This window comes from Lonchura striata, chromosome 3 (assembly GCF_050655825.1).
Source record: "Lonchura striata isolate lonStrDom1 chromosome 3, ASM5065582v1, whole genome shotgun sequence".
Classification (NCBI taxonomy): domain Eukaryota; kingdom Metazoa; phylum Chordata; class Aves; order Passeriformes; family Estrildidae; genus Lonchura; species Lonchura striata.
In genome coordinates, this window is record NC_140705.1 from 1,428,067 (window position 1) to 1,451,765 (window position 23,699).

Sequence of the window (23,699 nt, forward strand, 5' to 3'; positions counted from 1 at the left end):
GGGATCTGGGAAAGGAGGGTCCCGATCCCCTGGAGTTTGGGGTTCTTCCCTCGGGATCTGGGAGAGGAGGATCCCAATCCCCTGGAATTTGGGGTTCTTCCCTCGGGATGTGGGAAAGGAGGGTCCCCATCTTCTGGAATTTGGGGTTCTTCCATCATGATCTGGGAAGGAGGGTCCCAATCCCCTGGAATTTGGGGTTCTTCCCTCGGGATCTGGGAAAGGAGGGTCCCGATCCTGTTGGATCTTGGCATCACCTCCAGATCTTCCTGTGAGGGTTGGGAAAGGAGGATCTGAATCTTCTGGAATTTGGGGTTATTCCCTCGGGATCTGGGAAGGAGGATCCCGATCTTCTGGAATTTGGGGTTATTCCCTCGGGATCTGGGAAGGAGGATCCCGATCTTCTGGAATTTGGGGTTATTCCCTCGGGATCTGGGAAGGAGGATCCCGATCTTCTGGAATTTGGGGTTATTCCCTCGGGATCTGGGAAGGAGGATCCCGATCTTCTGGAATTTGGGGTTATTCCCTCGGGATCCGGGAAAGGAGGGTCCCAATCTTCTGGAATTTGGGGTTATTCCCTCGGGATCTGGGAAAAATTCTGTCCCCCCAGGGTCACATTTCTGTCCCCTTTAATAATAATAATAATAATAATAATAATAATAATAATAATAATAATAATAATAATAATAATAATAATAATAATAATAACTTTCCCGAGATTATTTTCCCCATCCCCATTCTGCCCAACACCCCCCAGGCATGGGAAGGGTTAATCCCATCCCAATCCCATCCCGATCAAACGCTTGGATTGGGAATTTCCAACTCCAGGCACGGGAAGGGCTGGGAAAGGGAAGAAAAATGGATCCAGGGAGGGGTGGGAAAAAGGGTGGGAAAAGGGATGGGAAAAAGGGTGGGAAAAGGCTGGAAAAATGACAGAAAATGGCTGGAAAAAGGATGGAAAAGGGGAGGAAAAGGGATGGGAAAGGCCTGGAAAAGGCCCATCTGTGGGGGGATGGAAATGGGATGGAAAAAGGGTGGGAAAGGGAAGGAAAATGGATGGGAAAGGGATGGAAAAAGGAAGGAAAACAATTGGGAAAGAGATGGGAAAAGGGGTGGAAAAGGGGCAGAAAAAGGGTGGAAAATGGATGGAGATGGGAAGGAAAAGGGGTGGGAAAGGGCTGGAAAAAGGATGGAAATGGGGCAGAAAACGGCTGGAAAAGGGAAGGAAAAGGGATGGGAAAGGGATCCAGGGAGGGATGGACAAGAGATGGAAAACGCCTGGAAAAGGGATGGAAATGGGAAGAAAAAGGGAAGGAAAAGGGGTGGGAAAGGGATGGGACAAGGGCTGGAAAAGGGAAGGAAAAGGGAAGGGAAATGGATGGGAAAGGGATGGAAAAAGAAGGAAAATTAATCCAGGGCGAGATGGAAAAGAGATGGAAAAGGGATGGGAAAAGGGATGGGACAAGGGCTGGAAAAGGGCTGGAAAAGGGAAGGGAAATGGTTCCAGGGAGGAATGGAAAAGGGCTGGAAATGGGATGGAAATGGGATGGAAATGGGAAGGAAAAGGGGTGGAAAAGGGATGGGAAAGGGATGGAAACAGGGAGAAAAAGGGATCGAAAAGGGCTGGAAAAAGGAAGGGAAATGGTTCCAGGGAGGGCTGGAAAAGGGGCAGAAAAGGGCTGGAAAAGGGCTGGAAAAGGGATGGGAAAAGGGCTGGGAAAGGGCTGGGAAAGGGCTGGGAAAGGGATGGGAAAAGGGCCGGGAAAGGGCCGGGAAAGGGCTGGGAAAGGGCAGGAAAATCCTTCCACCACCGGCTGTGGGGAGGCCTGGGAGGGGCAGCAGGGGGACGGGGGAGCTGCCTGGGATTATCCCGGGCAGGTTTATCCCAGGCTTATCCCAGAAAGGTTTATCCCAGGTTAATCCCAGGCAGGTTTATCCCAGGTTTAATCCAGAAAGGTTTATTCCAGGCAGGTTTATCCCAGGCTTATCCCGGGCAGGTTTATCCCAGGCAGGTTTATCCCGGGTTTATCTCAGACAGGTTATCCCAGGTTTATCCCAGAAAGGTTATCCCAGGTTTATCCCAGGCAGGTTTATCCCGGGTTTATCTCAGACAGGTTATCCCAGGTTTATCCCAGAAAGGTTTATTCCAGGCAGGTTTATCCCGGGTTTATCTCAGACAGGTTATCCCGGGTTTATCCCAGGCAGGTTTATCCCAGGCAGGTTTATCCCGGGTTTACTCCAGGTAAATTTATCCCAGGTTTAATCCAGAAAGGTTTATTCCAGGCAGGTTTATCCCGGGCAGGTTTACCTTGGGCAGGTTTATCCCAACTGGGTTTATCCCGGGTTTATCTCAGACAGGTTTAACCTGGGTTTATCCCAGGCAGGTTTATTCCAGGCAGGTTTATTCCAGGCAGGTTTATCCCGGGTTTATCTCAGACAGGTTATCCCAGGTTTATCCCAGAAAGGTTTATTCCAGGCAGGTTTATCCCGGGTTTATCTCAAATGGGTTTATCTCAAACAGGTTTATCCCAGATTTATCCCAGACAGTTTTATCCTGGGTTTATCCCATCTTTACCCCAGATGGGTTTGTCCCAGATTTATCCCAGACAGGTTAATCCCAACCAGGCTTATCCTGGGTTTATCCCAGCCGGGTTTATCCCAGCTAGGTTTATCCCAGCCGGGTTTATCCTGGGTTCATTCCAGCCGGGTTTATCCTGGGTTCATCCCAGCCGGGTTTATCCCGGGTTTATCCCAGCTGGGTTTATCCCAGCCGGGTTTATCCCGGGTTTATCCCAGCTGGGTTTATCCCAGCCGGGTTTATCCCGGACAGGTTTATCCCAGCCGGGTTTATCCCGGGTTTGTCCCAGCCGGGTTATCCCGGGTTTATCCCGGGTTTGTCCCAGCCGGGTTATCCCGGGTTTATCCCGGGTTTGTCCCAGCCGGGTTTATCCCGGGTTTATCCCGGGTTGGCTCCCGGCAATCCCGGCCCCGCTCCGACAGCGCCGCCTGCCGGGAGCGCGGGGACACGGCGGAGACACGGGACAGAATCCCGGGATGGGAATTCCCGGGACAGGAATCCCCGGGACAGAATCCCGGGATGGGAATTCCCGGGACAGGAATCCCCGGGACAGAATCCCGGGATGGGAATTCCCGGGACAGGAATTCCCGGGATGGGAATTCCCGGGACAGAATCACCAGGACAGAAATCCCAGGACAGAATTCCCGGGACAGAATCCTGGGGCAGAAATCCCGGGATAGAATTCCCAGGACAGAATTCCAGGACAGAATTCCCGGGACAAAATCCCTGGCACAAATTCCCCGGGACAGAATTCTGGACACAGAATCCCGGGACAGAAATTCCAAGTCACAATCCCCAGGACAGAATTCCTGGGATAGGAGTTCCCAGGACAGAATTCCAGGCTAGAATCCCGGGACACATTTTCCAGGACAGAATTCCCAGGACAGAATCCAGCACAGAAATCCCAGGACAGAATTCCGGGACAGGAATCCGGGACAGAAATCCCTGGACAGAATTCCTGAGACACAATTCCCAGGACAAAATCCCAGGACAGAATCACTGGGACAGAATTCCCGAGACAGAATTCCGTGACAAATTCCCTGGGACAGAATTCCAGACACAGAATCCCGGGATTGAATTCCCGAGACAGAATTCTGGGACAGAAATCCCGGGACAGAATGCCGGGACAAAAATTCCAAGACAAATATCCCGGGACAGGAATTCCAGGACAGAATTCCCAGCACAGAATTCCAGGACAGAATTCCCAGCACAGAATTCCCGGGACCAGCAGCGCCGGGGCGACGAGGGCGTGGTTATGCAAATTAGAGGGCGTGGTCACACAGCCAGCCCCATTGCCTGATGGGCGTGGTCATCTCAGGAAGGGGCGTGGCTTCCATTAAAGGGGCGTGGCTTTGGGGCGTGGCCTCGGTTTGATTGACGGCCGTGTCCTTGGTGTGGGCGTGGCCTCACTCGTGACCGGCTCCACCCACCCAGCGGCCGAGTGCATCCCCCAAATCCACCCAAAATCCCCCCAAAATCCTGAAAATCTCCCCAAAATCCCCACAATTCCCCCCAAATCCACCCAAACTCCCCAAAATCTATCAGAGTCCCCAAAATACCCTCAAAATGCCCCCCAAATCCCCCCAAATCCCCCAAATCACCCCAAAATCCACCCCAAATCCCGCAAAAATCCCCACAAAATCCACTCAAAATCCCCCCAAAATACCCCGAAAATCCCTCCAAAATCCCCCTCAAATACCCCCTCAAATCCCCAAAATACCCCAAAATCCCCCCAAGTCCTTCCAAAATCCCCCAAAATCCTCCTAAAATTCCCCAAATACCCCCAAAATCCCTCCAAAATCCACCTAAAATCTCAAAAATCCCCCCAAAATCCACTAAAAATCCCCCCAAAATTCCCAAAATCTTCCTAAATCACTGCAAAATCCCCCAAAATTCCCCCAAAATCCCCCAAATGCCCGCAAAATCCCTCCAAAATCCACCCAAAAATCCCGCCAAAATCCCCAAAAACCCCCCCATAATCCCCACAAAATCCCTCCCAAAATCCCTCCCAAAATCTCCCCGTAATGCCCCCAAAAGCCTCTCAAAATCCCCAAAATCTCCCTAAAATCCCCCCCAAATCCATTAAATAACCCCCAAATCCCCCCCAAATCCCCAAAATACCCCCAAAAATACCCCAAAATCCCCCAAAATCTCCCAAAAATCCCCTTCAAAATCCCCCCAAAACCCCCAAAACCCCCTCCAAAATCCCCCCAAAACCCCCCAAATCCCCCAAAATCCCCCCAAAACCCCCCAAAATCCCCCCAAAACCCCCCAAAATCCCCCCAAATCCCCCAAAATCCCCCCAAAACCCCCCAAAACCCCCCAAACCCCCCAAAATCCCCCAGAATCCCCCCAAAACCCCCCAAAACCCCCCAAAATCCCCCCGATCCCGGCGGTGTCGCGGCTGTGTCCCCGTGAGCGGCCCTGCCACCCCTCAGGGGTTCGGGGTCCCCTCGGTGTCCCCCCCCCCTTTTGGGGGGATCCTTTTGGGGGGATCCGGCTCCTTTTGGGGTCGGGGAGGGGATTTGGGCTCCTCCAGCCCCTTTGGGGTCCCCGTGCGGCTCCTCCCGCACCCCGAAATCCCGGGAGGCGCCGGAGTGACGCCGTTCCCAACCCGCCGCGATCCCAAAATCTGCCCGGGCGCATCCCACGGGGATCCCGGCGGATCCCAACCAATCCCGGCGGATCCCAGTGGATCCCAGCCGATCCCAGGCTCCCGCTGGAGCCCGGGAGCCAGAAGGGGAAACTGAGGCACGCAAATTCCAGCCCCATTCTTGCACGTGAGATTCCCAACCCCAGCCCCATTCCAGCTTCCAATCCCATTCCCAAACCCAGCCCCATTCCACATCCCAGCCCCATTTCCCGATTCCAGTCCCATTCCCACAGATGATCCCCCCCATTCCCCAAATTCCAGCTTCCAGTCCTAATTCCTGCTGGTCACAGCTCCTAATCCAGTTCCCACTCCCATCCCAGTTTCTCTCTCCCATCCCAGTTTCTCTCTCCCATCCCAGTTTCCCTCTCCCATCCCAGTTTCTCTCTCCCATCCCAGTTTCTCTCTCCCCATCCCAGTTTCCCTCTCCCATCCCAGTTCCCATCTCCCATCCCAGTTCCCATCTCCCATCCCAGTTCCCATCACCCATCCCAGTTCCCATCTCCCATCCCAGTTTATCTCTCCCATCCCAGTTCCCATCTCCCATCCCAGTTTCTCTCTCCCATCCCAGTTCCCATCTCCCATCCCAGTTTCCTTCTCCCATCCCAGTTCTCCCCATTCCCAGGGGACTGGGATGGGATTGGGCTGGGTTTGGGATTGGGGCTGGATCCAGAGACTCCCAAATTTGTATTCCCAGTAAAACCTCTCTGCCCCTTCCACGGGAATCTCGGGGGGGATCCTACGGAAATCTGGGAATTCCCAGGGATGGGACGGGACGGGGACAGCCCTGGCACCGGGATCCGTGTCCATGGGACAGCTCCTGGCACCGGGATCCATGTCCATGGGACGGGGACTGGCACCGGGATCCGTGTCCATGGGACGGGGACAGGGACTGGCACCGGGATCCGTGTCCATGGGACGGGGACAGGCACCGGGATCCGTGTCCATGGGACAGCTCCTGGCACCGGGATCCATGTCCATGGGACGGGGACTGGCACCGGGATCCGTGTCCATGGGACAGGGACAGGGACAGGCACCAGGATCCGTGTCCATGGGACGGGGACAGGCACCGGGATCCGTGTCCATGGGACGGGGACAGGCACCGGGATCCGTGTCCATGGGACGGGGACAGGGACAGGCACCAGGATCCGTGTCCATGGGACGGGGACAGGCACCGGGATCCGTGTCCATGGGACGGGGACAGGCACCGGGATCCGTGTCCATGGGACAGCTCCTGGCACCGGGATCCATGTCCATGGGACGGGGACTGGCACCGGGATCCGTGTCCATGGGACAGGGACAGGGACTGGCACCGGGATCCGTGTCCATGGGACAGGGACAGGGACTGGCACCGGGATCCGTGTCCATGGGACAGGGACAGGGACTGGCACCGGGATCCGCGTCCATGGGGACCCTGGCACCGGGATCCGTGTCCATGGGACGGGGACAGCTCCCCAATCCTGGGGGTCTCCTGCCGGATCCGATTTGGGAGCAGATCCCGATTCCTCAACTCCACAATTCCACGGCGACGGATTCCAGGCTGTTTTTCCTGCCTTTTCCCCCCAGGATTATCCCAGAAACTCCGGAGGCAGAGGCAGGGCGCTGAACTCTACCTTTATTTCCCGTTTGGCAGCGGGGAGGGCCGGGAGGGGAGCGCTGGCAGGGACGGGCGGCGATTCCCCCCGGGAAGGGGATCCGGACGGGCGGCGGCGGCATCGCCCGGCTACTCTCTGCGAGCCAGGGAAAATCCGGGATCATCCCGCTGCCCTCCCACGGGAGGAGGTGTTTTTTTGGGAAGCCCCCCGCACTCACACGGCGTTCTCCTTGAAGCGCTGCAGCGCCTGCTCGGCCACGACCTCCATGAATTTGGGATCGTCCCAAGGGATGTGCCCGGGCACCGTCAGCGCCAGCGGCTCCGAGTCGAAGAGCTGCACCGTCACCTCCGTGTCCGGCGCCGCCGGATCCGCGGGGTCCGCGGCCTTGGACAGCACCTGGAAGGGGCACGGAGCTCACCCCGAGGGCCGAGCGGCCGAGCCCCGGACGGGCCCCGGCCTTGGATCCCGGCCCGGCACGGCCAGAAATTCCCGGCCGGCTTCCAGCAGGAGCACAAAGGGCTCTTTGTGGCCCGGCCCGCTCCGCGGGGCTCACCGCGGTGACCTGCAGGACGCCGTCGGAGCCCAGCGAGCGGTTGGCCAGGCGGGCCACCCAGCCGAACCGGCGGCTCAGCTGGTCCAGCAGGCCGGAGGTGTTGAACATCTCCTCCTGGAATTCCCGCAGCAGGGAATCGTAGCGGCTCGCGAAGCGCTCGGCCACGCGCACCGCGTCCTCCAGCTGCTCCCGCAGCTCCTGCTGCGAGGGATCCTCCTGCCCGCAGTCTGGGAGCGGGGACGGGGTGCCAGGGGGTCAGCGCGGCCCGGGGGGGTCATCACCCCCTCCCGTCCCATCCCATCCCATCATAATCCATCCCATCCCATCATAATCCATCCCATCCCATCATAATCCATCCCATCCCATCCCATCCCATCCCATCCCATCCCATCCCATCCCATTATCCCATCCCATTATCCCATCCCATCCCATCCCCCCAGACCCACCCCATACCACAAACTCTGCCCCCCCATCCCATCCCTGTCCCCGTTCCCATCCGCATTCCAATCCCTATTCCCATTCCCAATCCCATCCCCATTCCCAGTTCCCATTTCTGTCCCCGTTCCCATCCCCAATCCCTGTTCCTGTTCCCATCCCCATTCCAATGCCTACTCCCATTCCCAGTTTTCCAGCCTCATCCCTATTCCCGTTCCCATCCCCATCCCCATTCCCCATTCCCAGTTTTCCACTGCCATCCCCATCCCCGTCTCTGTTCCCATCCCCATTCCCATTCCCACTTTTCCATCCCCTTTCCCGTCCCCATTCCCCATTCCCTCATCCCCATCTCCATTTCCATCCCATCCCTGTTCCAGTTCCCCTCCCCATTCCCTTTCCCAGTTTTCCATTCCCACCCCTTCCCCAATCCCATTCCTGTTCCAGTCCCCATCCCCATCCCCATTCCCATCCCAGCCCCTGTTCCCATCCCCATTCTCATTCCCATTCCCTTTCCCATTCCCATTCCCATTCCCATCCCTATTCCCGTCCCCATTCCCGTCCCCATTCCCATTCCCATTCCCATTCCCATTCCCATTCCCATCCCTATTCCCGTCCCCATTCCCGTCCCCATTCCCATTCCCATTCCCATTCCCATTCCCATTCCCATTCCCATTCCCATCCCCGTCCCCATTCCCGTCCCCGTCCCCGTCCCCATTCCCGTTATTCCCGTTATTCCCGTTATTCCCGTTATTCCCGTTATTCCCGGCTCACCCAGGGCCAGGATCTCCCGGCACTGCTCGCACTCATCCCGCATCCGCAGGCAGCCGGCCGAGTTCCGCCGGATCTCCCGGCAGACCATCTTGTCGTTGCTGAAATTCCGGGATTCTGCGGGAATTCCGGCCCGGCCTCAGCTCCCCGAACCCCCCCAGCCCCGGCAGCTCCAAAAAATCATTTTTTCCTTGGGATTTGGGCGATTTTTCCTTGGAATTTGGGCCCCTCCCGTCGCCAGGGCTGCGCTGGCAGACGGTGACGGCACCGGCTGCGACATTCCCAAAAAAAACATCGGCTGTAATCCCAGAAAAAAGCAAACGCCCAAAGAACAGCGGTACCCATCCCAAAAAAAACAAACGGCAAAAAAACATCGGCTGCAATCCCAAAAAAACCAAACAGCCAAAAAAACCCATCGGTACCCATCCCAAAAAACCGTCTGCAATATTCCCGAAAAAATCACCTGCAATATTCCCGAAAAAAATCACCTGCAATATTCCCGAAAAAATCACCTGCAATATTCCTTAAAAAAAAAAACCACCAGCAACATTCCCCAAAACCACAAATACCTCCAACATTCCCACAAAAAAAGCCTGCAATATTCCCCAAAAATCCCAAACAGCCGGAGCATTCCCAACAAAAACACTGGCAACATTCCCAGGAAAACCGAACAGCTGCAGCATTCCCAACAAAACCATCAGCAGCGTCCCCAGAAAAACAAAAAGCCGGCAACATTCCCAAAAAAAGCACTGGCAACATTCCCAGAAAAACCAAACAGCCCCAACATTCCCAACAAAACCATCAGCAGCATTCGCAGAAAACCCAAACAGACGCAGAATTCCCAACAAAACCATCAGCAGCATTCCCAGAAAACCCAAACAGACGCAGAATTCCCAACAAAACCATCAGCAGCATTCCCAGAAAACCCAAACAGACGCAGAATTCCCAAGAAAACCATCAGCAGCATTCCAAGAAAACCCAAACAGCCGCAGAATTCCCAAGAAAACCATCAGCAGCATTCCCAAACAACCCCAACAGCCGCAGCATTCCCAAGAAAACCCCATTCCCACCACAGCGGCCAGGATCGAGGTGGGCCCACAGCCCCAAATCCCAGCCGAGCTGGCGATTCCCACCTTTCCACGGGAATTCCCTTTAGGACCGAGCCGAGCCTCGGAAGTCCCCGGGACGTTCCGGGAGTCCCATCCCTCATCCCACCCAAATTTGGGACCCCAAGCCCCGGCCCCGTTCCGTGGCTCCCACCTGTCCCCAGCTCTGCCCAGGGGCTCTCCCAGGAGCGCTGGGAATCCTCCAGGAGCTGGAAGAGCGGCTGGAAGAGCTGCTGGAAGCCGCCGTGCGGCGCCTGGAAGAGCGGCTGGAAGGCTCCGGAGAAGCGTCGGAAGCGCCGCGGGAAGCGGCCGGCGCCGAAGGGCGGCTGGACGAGGGGATGGAGGTGGGCCTGGAGCCGGGAGCTGTCCTGGAAGAGGTCCTGGACGCCGTCCTCCAGGAGGCCGAAGCGCTGCTCCAGCTCCTGCCGCCGCCGCTCCTGCCGCTCGTCGCGCTCCCGCAGCCGCTCCAGGCGCTCCTCGTCCAGCCACACGGACACGGGCGAGGACTGGTTCAGGAACTGCTCCAGCTGGGAACGGCGGGAATGGGATCAGAACCCGGCCCTGCACCCGGGATCCTGCCCCTGAGATCCTCTGGGAATGGGATCGGAACATGGCCCTGCACCCGGGATCCTGCCCCTGGGATCCTCTGGGAATGGGATCAGAACATGGCTGTGCACCCGGGATCCTGCCCCTGAGATCCTCCTCTGGGAATGGAATCAGAACCTGGCTGTGCACCCGGGATCCTGCCCCTGAGATCCTCTGGGAATGGGATCGGAACATGGCTGTGCACCCGGGATCCTGCCCCTGAGATCCTCTGGGAATGGGATCGGAACATGGCCCTGCACCCGGGATCCTGCCCCTGAGATCCTCCTCTGGGAATGGGATCGGAACCCGGCCATTCCCGGGATCCTGCCCCTGAGATCCTCTGGGAATGGGATCAGAACCCGGCCGTTCCCGGGATCCTGCCCCTGAGATCCTCCTCTGGGAATGGGATCGGAACATGGCCCTGCACCCGGGATCCTGCCCCTGAGATCCTCTGGGAACGGGATCGGAACATGGCCCTGCACCCGGGATCCTGCCCCTGAGATCCTCCTCTGGGAATGGGATCGGAACATGGCCCTGCACCCGGGATCCTGCCCCTGAGATCCTCTGGGAATGGGATCAGAACATGGCCCTGCACCCGGGATCCTGCCCCTGAGATCCTCTGGGAATGGGATCAGAACATGGCCCTGCACCCGGGATCCTGCCCCTGAGATCCTCTGGGAACGGGATCAGAACCTGGCCATTCCTGGGATCCTGCACCTGAGATCCTCTGGGAACGGGATCAGAACCTGGCTGTGCACCCGGGATCCTGCACCTGAGATCCTCTGGGAATGGGATCAGAACCTGGCTGTGCACCCGGGATCCTGCCCCTGAGATCCTCCTCTGGGAATGGGATCAGAACATGGCTGTGCACCCGGGATCCTGCCCCTGAGATCCTCCTCTGGGAATGGGATCAGAACATGGCTGTGCACCCGGGATCCTGCACCCAGGATCCTGCCCCTGAGATCCTCTGGGAATGGGATCGGAACCTGGCCCTGCACCCAGGATCCTGCCCCTGAGATCCTCTGGGAATGGGATCAGAACCCGGCCCTGCACCCGGGATCCTGCACCTGGGATCCTCCTCTGGGAATGGGATCGGAACATGGCCCTGCACCCGGGATCCTGCCCCTGAGATCCTCTGGGAATGGGATCAGAACCTGGCCATTCCCGGGATCCTGCACCTGAGATCCTCTGGGAATGGGATCGGAACATGGCTGTGCACCCGGGATCCTGCCCCTGAGATCCTCCTCTGGGAATGGGATCGGAACATGGCTGTGCACCCGGGATCCTGCCCCTGAGATCCTCCTCTGGGAATGGGATCAGAACCTGGCCCTGCACCCGGGATCCTGCCCCTGAGATCCTCTGGGAACAGGATCAGAACCCGGCTGTGCACCCGGGATCCTGCCCCTGAGATCCTCCTCTGGGAATGGGATCGGAACCCGGCCATTCCCGGGATCCTGCCCCTGAGATCCTCTGGGAATGGGATCAGAACCCGGCCATTCCCGGGATCCTGCCCCTGAGATCCTCCTCTGGGAATGGGATCGGAACCCGGCCATTCCCGGGATCCTGCACCTGAGATCCTCTGGGAATGGGATCAGAACCCGGCCCTGCACCCGGGATCCTGCCCCTGAGACCCTCTGGGAATGGGATCAGAACCCGGCCATTCCCGGGATCCTGCCCCTGAGATCCTCCTCTGGGACTGGGATCAGAACATGGCTGTGCACCCGGGATCCTGCCCCTGAGATCCTCTGGGAATGGGATCAGAACATGGCTGTGCACCCGGGATCCTGCACCTGGGATCCTCCTCTGGGAATGGGATCAGAACCCGGCCATCCCCGGGATCCCACACCTGAGACCCTCTGGGAATGGGATCAGAACCCGGGATCCCTGGGCCATGTGGGATCCTGCACCTGGAAATCCTCTGGGAACGGGATCAAAACCTGGCCATTCCCAGGATCCTGCATTTGAGATCCTCTGGGAATGGGATCAGAACCCGGGATCCCTGGGCCATGTGGGATCCTGCACCTGGAAATCCTCTGGGAACGGGATCAAAACCTGGCCATTCCCAGGATCCTGCATTTGAGATCCTCTGGGAATGGGATCACAACCCGGGATCCCTGGGCCATGTGGGATCCTGCACCTGGGGATTCTCTGGGAATGGGGTCAGGGCAAAATCTCCCCTCTCCTGGGATCCCTGTGGGATCCCTCAGCTGCCAAAGCTCTGGGAATGGGATCAGGGCAGAATCCCCCATTCCCGGTGTTCCCATGTGATGTGGGATCCCTGCCCTGGCAGTTTCCCAGTTAATGGGAACGGGAGCGGGGTGAGGCTGAATTCCCGCTTTTCCCGGGATCCCGGTGCCCCTCACCTGCCTGGAGTCACCAACGGGAATGGGATCGGGATCATCCCAAATGTGGGATCGGGATCATCCCAAATGTGGGATCAGGATCATTCCAAATGTGGGAACGGGATCATTCCAAATGTGGGAACGGGATCATCCCAAATGTGGGAATGGGATCATCCCAAATGTGGGAATGGGATCATCCCAAATGTGGGAACGGGATCATCCCAAATGTGGGATCGGGATCATCCCAAATGTGGGAACGGGATCAACCTAAATGTGGGAGCGGGATCATCCCAAATGTGGGAACGGGATCATCCCAAATGTGGGAGCGGGATCATCCCAAATGTGGGAACGGGATCATCCCAAATGTGGGAGCGGGATCATCCCAAATGTGGGAACGGGATCATCCCAAATGTGGGATCGGGATCATCCCAAATGTGGGAGCGGGATCATCCCAAATGTGGGAACGGGATCATCCCAAATGTGGGAGCGGGATCATCCCAAATGTGGGAACGGGATCATCCCAAATGTGGGATCGGGATCATCCCAAATGTGGGAGCGGGATCATCCCAAATGTGGGATCGGGATCATCCCAATCCCCTTTTCCCGGGATCCCGGTGTCCCTGAGCCGCTGACCCTCTGGCTAATGGGAACGGGATCATCTCCAATCCCCCCACCCCCGCCTTTTTCCCAGGGTTTCCCCAGTGTTTCCCTTTATTTCCCTGTTGTTTCACCGTTATTTCCTGATGTCTCCCCATTATTTCCCCATTATTTCCTCATTGTTTCCTGACGTTTCTCCATTATTTCCTCATTGTTTCCTGATGTTTCCCCAGTATTTCCCCATTGTTTCCTGATGTTTCACCATTATTTCCCCATTGTTTCCTGATGTTTCCCCAGTATTTCCCTGTTGTTTCCCAGCTGTTTCCCCATTATTTCCCCACTCTTTCCTCATTATTTCCCAGCTGTTTCCTCATTATTTCCCTGTTATTTCCCATTATTTCCCAGTTGTTTCCCCACCATTTCTCCACTATTTTCCCGCTGTTTCCCCAGTATTTCCCCACTCTTTCCACACTGTTTCCCCAGTATTTCCCCGCTGTTTCCCCACTATTTCCCCAGTATTTCCCATCTGTTTCCCCGCTGTTTCCTGTTTCCCCAGTATTTCCCTATTATTTCCCCATTATTCCCCACTCTTTTCCCATTGTTTCCCCGCTGTTTCCCCATTATTTCCCCACTATTTCCCCAGTATTTCCCGGCAGTTTCCCTGCTGTTTCCCCATTATTTCCTGGCAGTTTCCCCACTGTTTCCCTGCTGTTTCCCCACCGTTTCCCGGCAGTTTCCCCATTATTTCCCGGCACTTTCCCGGCAGTTTCCCCATTATTTCCCGGCACTTTCCCGGCAGTTTCCCCATTATTTCCCAGCAGTTTCCCCGCTGTTTCCCCACCGTTTCCCTGCTGTTTCCCCATTATTTCCCCACTCTTTCCCCATTGTTTCCCGGCAGTTTCCCCATTGTTTCCCGGCAGTTTCCCCATTGTTTCCCAGCAGTTTCCCCATTATTTCCCCGCTGTTTCCCCATTGTTTCCCGGCACTTTCCCCATTGTTTCCCCGCTGTTTCCCCACTGTTTCCCGGCTGTTTCCCCATTATTTCCCGGCAGTTTCCCCACTGTTTCCCCACTGTTTCCCAGCACTTTCCCGGCACTTTCCCCATTGTTTCCCCGCTGTTTCCCCATTGTTTCCCGGCTGTTTCCCCATTATTTCCCGGCAGTTTCCCCACTGTTTCCCCACTGTTTCCCAGCACTTTCCCGGCACTTTCCCCATTGTTTCCCCGCTGTTTCCCCATTGTTTCCCGGCTGTTTCCCCATTATTTCCCGGCAGTTTCCCCACTGTTTCCCCACTGTTTCCCAGCACTTTCCCAGCTGTTTCCCCACTGTTTCCCAGCACTTTCCCGGCACTTTCCCCATTGTTTCCCCATTGTTTCCCGGCAGTTTCCCCATTGTTTCCCCATTGTTTCCCCACCGTTTCCCAGCAGTTTCCCGGCACTTTCCCCATTGTTTCCCCATTGTTTCCCGGCAGTTTCCCCACTGTTTCCCGGCACTTTCCCCATTATTTCCCCATTGTTTCCCGGCAGTTTCCCCATTGTTTCCCCACCGTTTCCCGGCAGTTTCCCGGCACTTTCCCCATTGTTTCCCCATTGTTTCCCCACTGTTTCCCCATTGTTTCCCGGCACTTTCCCCATTGTTTCCCCGTCTCACCTGGCGCCCCACCAGGCCGGCGCCGCTGCGGCAGGTGCGGGAGTAGAGGCGCATGCAGCGCTGCCGCAGGCAGGGCTTGCAGCGCTCCCACAGCTCCTGCGCCGACGCGTTGCAGCGCTCGCCCCGCGCCGACAGCTCCTGCTCCTTCTGCAGCGCCAGCTGCACCGCTTCCTGCAGGGAACGCCGCCCTCAGCGCCGCCGACCGCGCAACGGGAGCGGCCAAGCCCCGGCGCGGCATTCCCAGATTCCCAGGACACCCCCAGCCCCGGCACGGCATTCCCAGAGTCCTGGAATATCCCAATCCCAAGCACGGCATTCCCGGAGTCCTGGTACACCCCAATTCCCACACGGCATTCCCAGAGTCCTGGGATATCCCGAGCCCCACCGTGGCGTCCCCACATTCCGCCAGCCCCAGCACAGCATTCCCGGAGTCCTGGGATATCCCGATCCCAAGCACGGCATCCCCGGATTCCCAGGACACCCCCAGCCCCGGCACGGCATTCCCGGAGTCCTGGGACACCCCAATTCCCACACGGCATTCCCGGAGTCCTGGGACACCCCAATTCCCACACGGCATTCCCGGAGTCCTGGGACACCCCAATTCCCACACGGCATTCCCGGAGTCCTGGGACACCCCAATTCCCACACGGCATTCCCGGAGTCCTGGGACACCCCAATTCCCACACAGCATTCCCGGAGTCCTGGTACACCCCAGTTCCCACACAGCATTCCCACATTCCCAGGACACCCCAAGCCCTGGTACGGCATTCCCAGAATCCTGGGACACCCCAATTCCCACATGGCATTCCCAGAGCCCCAACACACAGCGATCCCCAGGATAACATTCACTGTTCCCGGAACACTCCGACCCCTGGCACAGCGTTCCCTGTTCCCTGGCACAGCATTCCCTGATCCTGGCACAGCATTCCCTGATCCTGGCACAGCATTCCGTGTTCCCGGAACACTCCGACCCCTGGCACAGCATTCCCTGTTCCCAGGACACCCAACCCTTGGCACAGCATTCCCTGATCCTGGCACAGCATTCCGTGTTCCCGGGACATCCAATCCCTGGCACAGCATTCCCTGATCCTGGAACTGCATTCCCTGTTCCCTGGCACAGCATTCCCTGATCCTGGCACAGCATTCCCTGTTCCCTGGCACAGCATTCCCTGTTCCCAGGACATCCAACCCTTGGCACAGCATTCCCTGATCCTGGCACAGCATTCCCTGTTCCCGGAACACTCCAACCCCTGGCAGAGCATTCCCAGACTCTTGGGACATTCCAGGATCCAGGACAAACCATTTCCAGGACAGCATCCCCATTCCTGGGATGGCATCCCCCATTCCCATTCCCATTCCCATTCCCATTCCCATCCCCATTCCCATATTCCCATTCCCATCCCCATTCCCATTCCCATTCCCATTCCCATTCCCATTCAAATTCCCATCCCCATTCCCATATTCCCATTCCCATCCCCATTCCCATTCCCATTCCCATTCCCATTCAAATTCCCATCCCCATTCCCACTCCATTCCCATTCCCACTCCATTGCCATTCCAATCCCATTCCCATTCCCATTCCCAATCCCGTTCCCACCTCCTTGCCGCGCTGCGCCTGCTGCAGGGATCGCTGCAGCTCCCGGTGGCCGCGGTCGCTGCGCTGCATTCCCGATCTCATTCCATTCCCATTCCCAATCCCATTCCCAATCCCATTCCCATTCCCAATCCCATTCCCATTCCCATTCCCATTCCCATTCCCACCTCCTTGCCGCGCTGCGCCTGCTGCAGGGATCGCTGCAGCTGCTGGTGGCCGCGGTCGCTGCGCTGCAGCAGCGCCTGCATCCTGCGCACGCCCTGCAGCGCCCGCTGCAGCTCCGCATCCACCCAGCGGCTGCCCGCCGCCGACAGCGCTGGGCGCCGGGGAAAGGGGGAAATTCGGGAAAAGGGGGGAAAAGGGGGGAAAAGTGGGGAAAAGTGGGGAAAAGTGGGGAAAAATGGGGAAAAGTTGGGGAAACGTGGGGGAAAAGTTGGGGAAAAGTGGGGGAAAAGTGGGGGGAAAGTGGGGGAAAAGTGGGGGAAAAGGGAAAAATTGGGGGAGAATTAGGGAATAAATAGGGAAAAGATGCAGGAAAATTGGGGGAATTTGGGGATAATTAGAGGAAGCAATGAAGGAATTGAGGGAAATCAAGAGGGGAAAGTGGGGGGAAGGTGGGGGAAAATTGGGAGGAGATTGGGAGGAAATCAGGGAAAAATCAGGGGAAAAGTGGGGGGAAAGTGGGGGGAAAGAAGGGAAAAGTGGGGGACATCAAGGGGGAAAACGGGGGAAAAGTGGGAAAATCATTAGGGAAAAGTGGGAGGAGATTAAGGCAAAGAGACCCCGTGACCCCAAACTCCCAAAATGAGCCCCCGTGACCCCCCCAAATGAAACCCGTGACCCCAAATGAAACCCGTGACCCCGAATTAAACCGGTGACCCCGAATTAAACCCATGACCCAAATTAATTAAACCCGTGACCCCAAATTAATTAAACCCGTGTCCCCCCTCACCTCGGAGCTCCCCGGGGGGCGGCAGCGCCCACGCCCCCCCCCAGGCCAGGAGAGCCAGCAGCGACAGCGACAGGGACAGTGGGGACATCATCGGGGACATCGGGGACATCATCGGGGACAGTGGGGACACGGCCTGGGGACAGACACAGGGACAGTGGGGACATCATCGGGGACATCATCGGGGACATCATCGGGGACATCATCGGGGACATCGGGGACATCATCGGGGACACGGCCTGGGGACAGACACAGGGACAGTGGGGACATCATCGGGGACATCATCGAGGACATCATCGGGGACAGTGGGGACACGGCCTGGGGACAGACACAGGGACAGTGGGGACAGTGGGGACATCATCGGGGACATCATCGGGGACATCATCGGGGACAGTGGGGACACGGCCTGGGGACAGACACAGGGACAGTGGGGACATCATCGGGGACATCATCGGGGACATCATCGGGGACACGGCCTGGGGACAGACACAGGGACATCAGGAACAGCAGTGACAGCGACAGGGACAGTGGGGACACTGGGGACATTGGGGACACTGGGGACACTGGGGACACTGGGGACATTGGGGACACTGGGGACACTGGGGACATTGGGGACACGGGGACAATGGGGACACTGGGGACATTGGGGACATTTGGGGACATTGGGGACATTGGGGACATTGGGGACACTGGGGACATTGGGGACAATGGGGACATTGGGGACACTGGGGACACTGGGGACACTGGGGACACTGGGGACACTGGGGACATTGGGGACATTTGGGGACACTGGGGACATTGGGGACACTGGGGACATTGGGGACACTGGGGACATTTGGGGACACTGGGGACACTGGGGACACTGGGGACATTGGGGACAATGGGGACATTGGGGACACTGGGGACACTGGGGACACTGGGGACACTGGGGACATTGGGGACATTTGGGGACACTGGGGACACTGGGGACACTGGGGACATTGGGGATTGGGGACACTGGGGACATTTGGGGACTTTGGGGACATTTGGGGACATTGGGGACACTGGGGACACTGGGGACACTGGGGACATTGGGGACATTGGGGGGACATTGGGGACATTGGGGACACTGGGGGATTGGGGGATTGGGGACATTGGGGGACATTGGGGACATTGGGGACACTGGGGACACTGGGGACAATGGGGACATTGGGGACATTTGGGGACACTGGGGACACTGGGGACATTGGGGACATTGGGGACACTGGGGACACTGGGGACATTGGGGACACTGGGGACATTGGGGGACACTGGGGACACTGGGGACATTGGGGACATTGGGGACATTGGGGACATTGGGGACACTGGGGACATTGGGGACATTGGGGACACTGGGGACACTGGGGACATTGGGGACATTGGGGACATTGGGGACACTGGGGACACTGGGGACATTGGGGACATTGGGGACATTGGGGACATTGGGGACACTGGGGACATTGGGGACATTGGGGACACTGGGGACACTGGGGACATTGGGGACACTGGGGACATTGGGGACACTGGGGACATTGGGGGACACTGGGGACATTGGGGACACTGGGGACATTGGGGGACACTGGGGACACTGGGGACATTGGGGACATTGGGGACATTGGGGACATTGGGGACACTGGGGACACTGGGGACATTGGGGACACTGGGGACATTGGGGACACTGGGGACATTGGGGGACACTGGGGACATTGGGGACACTGGGGACATTGGGGGACACTGGGGACAATGGGGACACTGGGGACATTGGGGGACACTGGGGACACTGGGGACATTGGGGACACTGGGGACACTGGGGACACTGGGGACACTGGGGACATTGGGGGACACTGGGGACATTTGGGGACACTGGGGACACTGGGGACACTGGGGACATTGGGGACAATGGGGACATTGGGGACACTGGGGACACTGGGGACACTGGGGACACTGGGGACATTGGGGACATTGGGGGACACTGGGGACACTGGGGACATTGGGGACATTGGGGACATTGGGGACATTGGGGACACTGGGGACACTGGGGACATTGGGGACACTGGGGACACTGGGGACATTGGGGACACGGCCTGGGGACAGGGTCAGGGTCAGGGGGGATGGGGACGGGGGAAATTTGGGGGCTTTGGGGGGATTTGGGGGGGCCCTGGGGGGATTTTAGGGGAGCACAAGGTGGGTCTGGTCGTGCCCCCCCCAAAAATGAGCGCCCCCCCAAGAAAAACAAAAAAAAACCCAAAAAAAGGGGCGCCCCCCCCAAAAAAAACCCCAGAAAAACCCAAAAAAAGGAGCGCCCCCCCCCAAAAAAAAAAAACCCAAAACCCAAAGAAACCCCAAAAAGCCAAAAAAAACACCAACCCAAAAAAGGAGCAGCCCCCCCAAAAAAACCCAAAAAACCCCAAAAAACAAAAAAACAAAACAAAACAAAACAAAAAAGGAGCGGCCCCGCCCCCCCCTCCCCCGCCCGCTCCGGGATTGTGAAATCCCAAAAAAACCCGAAACCGACCCAAACAACGGAAAGGAACTGAAATAAACCCAAATTAAACAAAATAAACCCAAATTAAACAAAATAAACCCAAATAAAACAAAATAAACCCAAACAACGGAAAGGAACTGAAATAAACCCAAATTAAACAAAATAAACCCAAATAAAACAAAATAAACCCAAACAACGGAAAGGAACTGAAATAAACCCAAATTAAACAAAATAAACCCAAATTAAACAAAATAAACCCAAACAAACCCAAATAAGCCCAAATAAAACTGAATTAAAACCCAAACAACGGAAAGGAACTGAAATAAACCCAAATAAAACAAAATAAAACCCCAATAAAGTCCAAATAAAATCCAAATAAAACCCAAATAAACCAAAACTACCTCCCAAACCCCAAACAACGCCCCCAAATAAAAAAACCCAAATCCTAAAAAACCCCATCCCGCATCCCAAAGAACTCCCAGATCCCAAAAAAACCCATCCCAAATCCCAAAGAACCCCCCAAAATCCCAAATAATCCCAAATCCCAAAGAACCCCCCAAAATCCCAAATAATCCCAAAATCCCAAATAACACCCCAAAATCTTAAATAACCCACCAAAATCCCAAATAACCCCAAATCCCAAATAACCTCCCGGGTCCCAAATCCCAAAGAATTTCCCCCAAACCCTAAATAACGCCCCCCCCCCAATCTTAAATCCCCCCAAAAAATCCCAAAACTCCTCAAAATCCCCAAAATCCCAAATCCCGGCCCCGCTCCTGCCCCGCGCGGGGAATTGTGGGAAATTCCCGCCGGGCATCGCCCGCTCCAGCCCCTCCCCCACCCCAAAAACCCCCAAAAAACCCCCAAAAAATCCCCAAAAAATCCCCAAAAACGGTCGGGGACCCCAAAACTGAGGGGGGGGGGAAGGGGGGAAATGGAAAAAAAGGGGGAAAAGGGGAAAAAATGGGAAAAAGAGAAAAAAGGGGGATTTGGGATTTGCAGATTTGGGGGTTCAGGGATTTGGGATTTGGGATGCAGGGATTTGGGGAGTCGAGAATTTGGGGTTTTGGGATTTGGGAATATGAAGTCCGGCGATTCAGGTTTTGGGGATTTGGGATTCTGGGATGGGGAATTTGGGATTTGGGGGTTCGGGAATTCGGGATTCCGGGATTTGGGGTTGGGGTATTTAGGGATTTGGGAATTTAAGTTTCAGGATTCGGGGGTTTGGGGTTCGGGGATTTTGGGGGTCAGAGGATTCGGGGATTCGGGGATCGGGAATTCGGGGATTTTGGGGTTCGGGAATTCGGGGATCAGAGATTCAGGGACCGGGAATTCGGGGTTCGGGAATTCGGGGATTTTAGGATTTGGGGATTTGGGGTTCGGAGGTTTGGAGCTCGGGAATTCGGGGTTCGGGGGTTTGGGAATTCGGGGATTTGGGGGTTCGGGAATTCGGGGATTTGGGGGTTCGGGAATTCGGGGATCAGAGATTCAGGGATCGGAATTCGGGGTTCGGGGGACCGGGAATTCGGGGATTTGGGATTCAGGGACCGGAATTCGGGGACCGGGAATTCGGCAATTCGGGGATTTGGGATTTGGGATTCAGGGACCGGGAATTCGGGGATTTGGGATTTGGGATTCAGGGACCGGGAATTCGGGGATTTGGGATTCAGGGACCGGAATTCGGGGTTCGGGGGACCGGGAATTCGGGGATTTGGGATTCAGGGACCGGAATTCGGGGTTCGGGGATTCGGCAATTCGGGGATTTGGGGTTCGGGAATTTGGGAATTCGCGATTTGGGATTCAGGGACCGCGAATTCGGGGTTCGGGGGTCCGGGGTCCCCGCTCCGTTACCTCGCTCCCGGTCCCGGTCCCGTTCCCGGTCCCGCTCCCGCTCCGGTTCCCGTTCCCGGTCCCGGTCCCGGAGCTTTCTCGAACGGCCCCGGCCCCGGCCCCGACCAGGCCACGCCCCCTTCCCGACATGACCACGCCCCCGACCAAACCACGCCCATTCCCCGGTAGGTCCGATCCCTGCCAGGCCCCGCCCCCTGAGCAGGCCACGCCCCCTTTCCCGCCCCAGCCACGCCCACGCATAGGCCACGCCCCCTTTCCTGCAAGGCCCCGCCCCTTTCCAGTCACGGCCCCGCCCCCGCTAATTAATTAACGCATGAATTAATGAACTCATTGATTGCTCAATCCCGGAACTGCCCCGGGAACTCCCGACACGGCCACGGGGGGAGGGGTTCGCATATTAAGTAATCAATTAATTAATCAATTAATTAATTAATTACCGGAACTGCCCCGGGAACTCCCGGCACGGCCCGCGGCATGGAGGGGGAGGGGATCGCATATAAATTAATTTATTAATTAATTAACGGAATTGCCCCGGGGGCGGTTCGCAAATATAAATTAGTGAATTAATTAATTAATTCCCGGGGGGGGGGCGAGCGTTCGCAAATTAATGGATAAATTAATTAATTATTTCCCAACTCGGCCCCGGGGGTGTTCGCGCATATTAATTAATTTATTAATTTATTAATTAATTCCGAACCCGGCCCCCAGGGGGGTTCGCAAATATTAGTTAATTTATTAATTTATTGATTCCCGACTCGGCCCCAGGGTGGGGGGTTTCGCTAATTAACTAATTAATCCATTAATTAATGGCCTACCTGGACGGGGAAACTGAGGCACAGCCCGGGATCCCCAAATTCCCGGGGAAACTGAGGCACGGCCCCCCCCCATGCACATTCCCGGGGAAACTGAGGCACGCCCCCCCCCTGCACATTCCCGGGGAAACTGAGGCACGGCCCCCCCATGCACATTCCCGGGGAAACTGAGGCACGGCCCCCCCCGTGCACATTCCCGGGGAAACTGAGGCACGGCCCCCTCCCATGCACATTCCAAGGGAAACTGAGGCACGCCCCCCCACCCATGCACATTCCAAGGGAAACTGAGGCACGCCCCCCCACCCATGCACATTCCAAGGGAAACTGAGGCACGGCCCCCCCCCCATGCACATTCCAAGGGAAACTGAGGCACGGCACCCCCATGCACATTCCCGGGGAAACTGAGGCACGCCCCCCCCCCCATGCACATTCCAGGGGAAACTGAGGCACGGCACCCCCATGCACATTCCCGGGGAAACTGAGGCACGCCCCCCCCCCCATGCACATTCCAAGGGAAACTGAGGCACGGCCCCCCCCCCCATGCACATTCCCGGGGAAACTGAGGCACGGCCCCCCCCCCCATGCACATTCCAGGGGAAACTGAGGCACGCCCCCCCCCCCATGCACATTCCAAGGGAAACTGAGGCACGGCCCCCCCCCCCCATGCACATTCCAGGGGAAACAAAGGCACGCCCCCCCCCCATGCACATTCCCGGGGAAACTGAGGCACGGCCCCCCCATGCACATTCCAAGGGAAACTGAGGCACGGCCCCCCCCCCATGCACATTCCAAGGGAAACTGAGGCACGGCCCCCCCCATGCACATTCCAAGGGAAACTGAGGCACGGCCCCCCCATGCACATTCCAAGGGAAACTGAGGCACGGCCCCCCCGTGCACATTCCAAGGGAAACTGAGGCACGCCCCCCCCCTGCACATTCCAAGGGAAACTGAGGCACGGCCCCCCCATGCACATTCCAAGGGAAACTGAGGCACGGCCCCCCCGTGCACATTCCAAGGGAAACTGAGGCACGCCCCCCCCCATGCACATTCCCGGGGAAACTGAGGCACGCCCCCCCCCCCCGTGCACATTCCAAGGGAAACTGAGGCACGGCCCCCTCCCATGCACATTCCCGGG

The 23,699-nt window shown here is 57.1% G+C and overlaps 1 protein-coding gene across 2 annotated transcripts; it reads right to left on the minus strand.

Annotated features, from left to right (window-relative positions):
* Positions 1–6,820: 6,820 nt before the first annotated feature.
* Positions 6,821–21,896, minus strand: CLU (clusterin). 2 transcript variants are annotated; one of them, XM_085574251.1, is made up of 10 exons: positions 21,753–21,896; positions 17,741–17,804; positions 17,402–17,473; positions 16,617–16,765; positions 14,856–15,026; positions 9,837–10,209; positions 8,580–8,693; positions 7,374–7,600; positions 7,038–7,216; positions 6,821–6,955 (listed from the first exon to the last, which is right to left on the minus strand). In XM_085574251.1, the coding sequence occupies exons 1-10, from the start codon at positions 21,879–21,881 to the stop codon at positions 6,949–6,951; spliced, it is 1,485 nt and encodes a 494-aa protein (XP_085430377.1). In that variant the 5' UTR covers positions 21,882–21,896; the 3' UTR covers positions 6,821–6,948. The 2 variants fall into 2 exon arrangements, with proteins under 2 accessions (XP_085430377.1, XP_085430378.1); XM_085574252.1 differs by lacking the exon at positions 17,741–17,804 and having other exon boundaries at positions 17,402–17,534; positions 21,753–21,870.
* Positions 21,897–23,699: the final 1,803 nt, after the last annotated feature.

What these genes read in the sequence shown, in the direction of transcription:
- CLU (XM_085574251.1), bottom strand. Translation starts at nt 21,881, where the DNA reads ATGTCGGGAAGGGGGCGTGGCCTGGTCGGGGCCGGGGCCGGGGCCGTT. An exon ending in AGGCGCAGCGCGGCAAGGAG is followed by an intron (nt 15,027 to 16,616) that starts GTGGGAATGGGA and finishes CGTTCCCTGCAG; the next exon opens with GAAGCGGTGCAGCTGGCGCT. An exon ending in CCGGCCTGGTGGGGCGCCAG is followed by an intron (nt 10,210 to 14,855) that starts GTGAGACGGGGA and finishes CGCCGTTCCCAG; the next exon opens with CTGGAGCAGTTCCTGAACCA.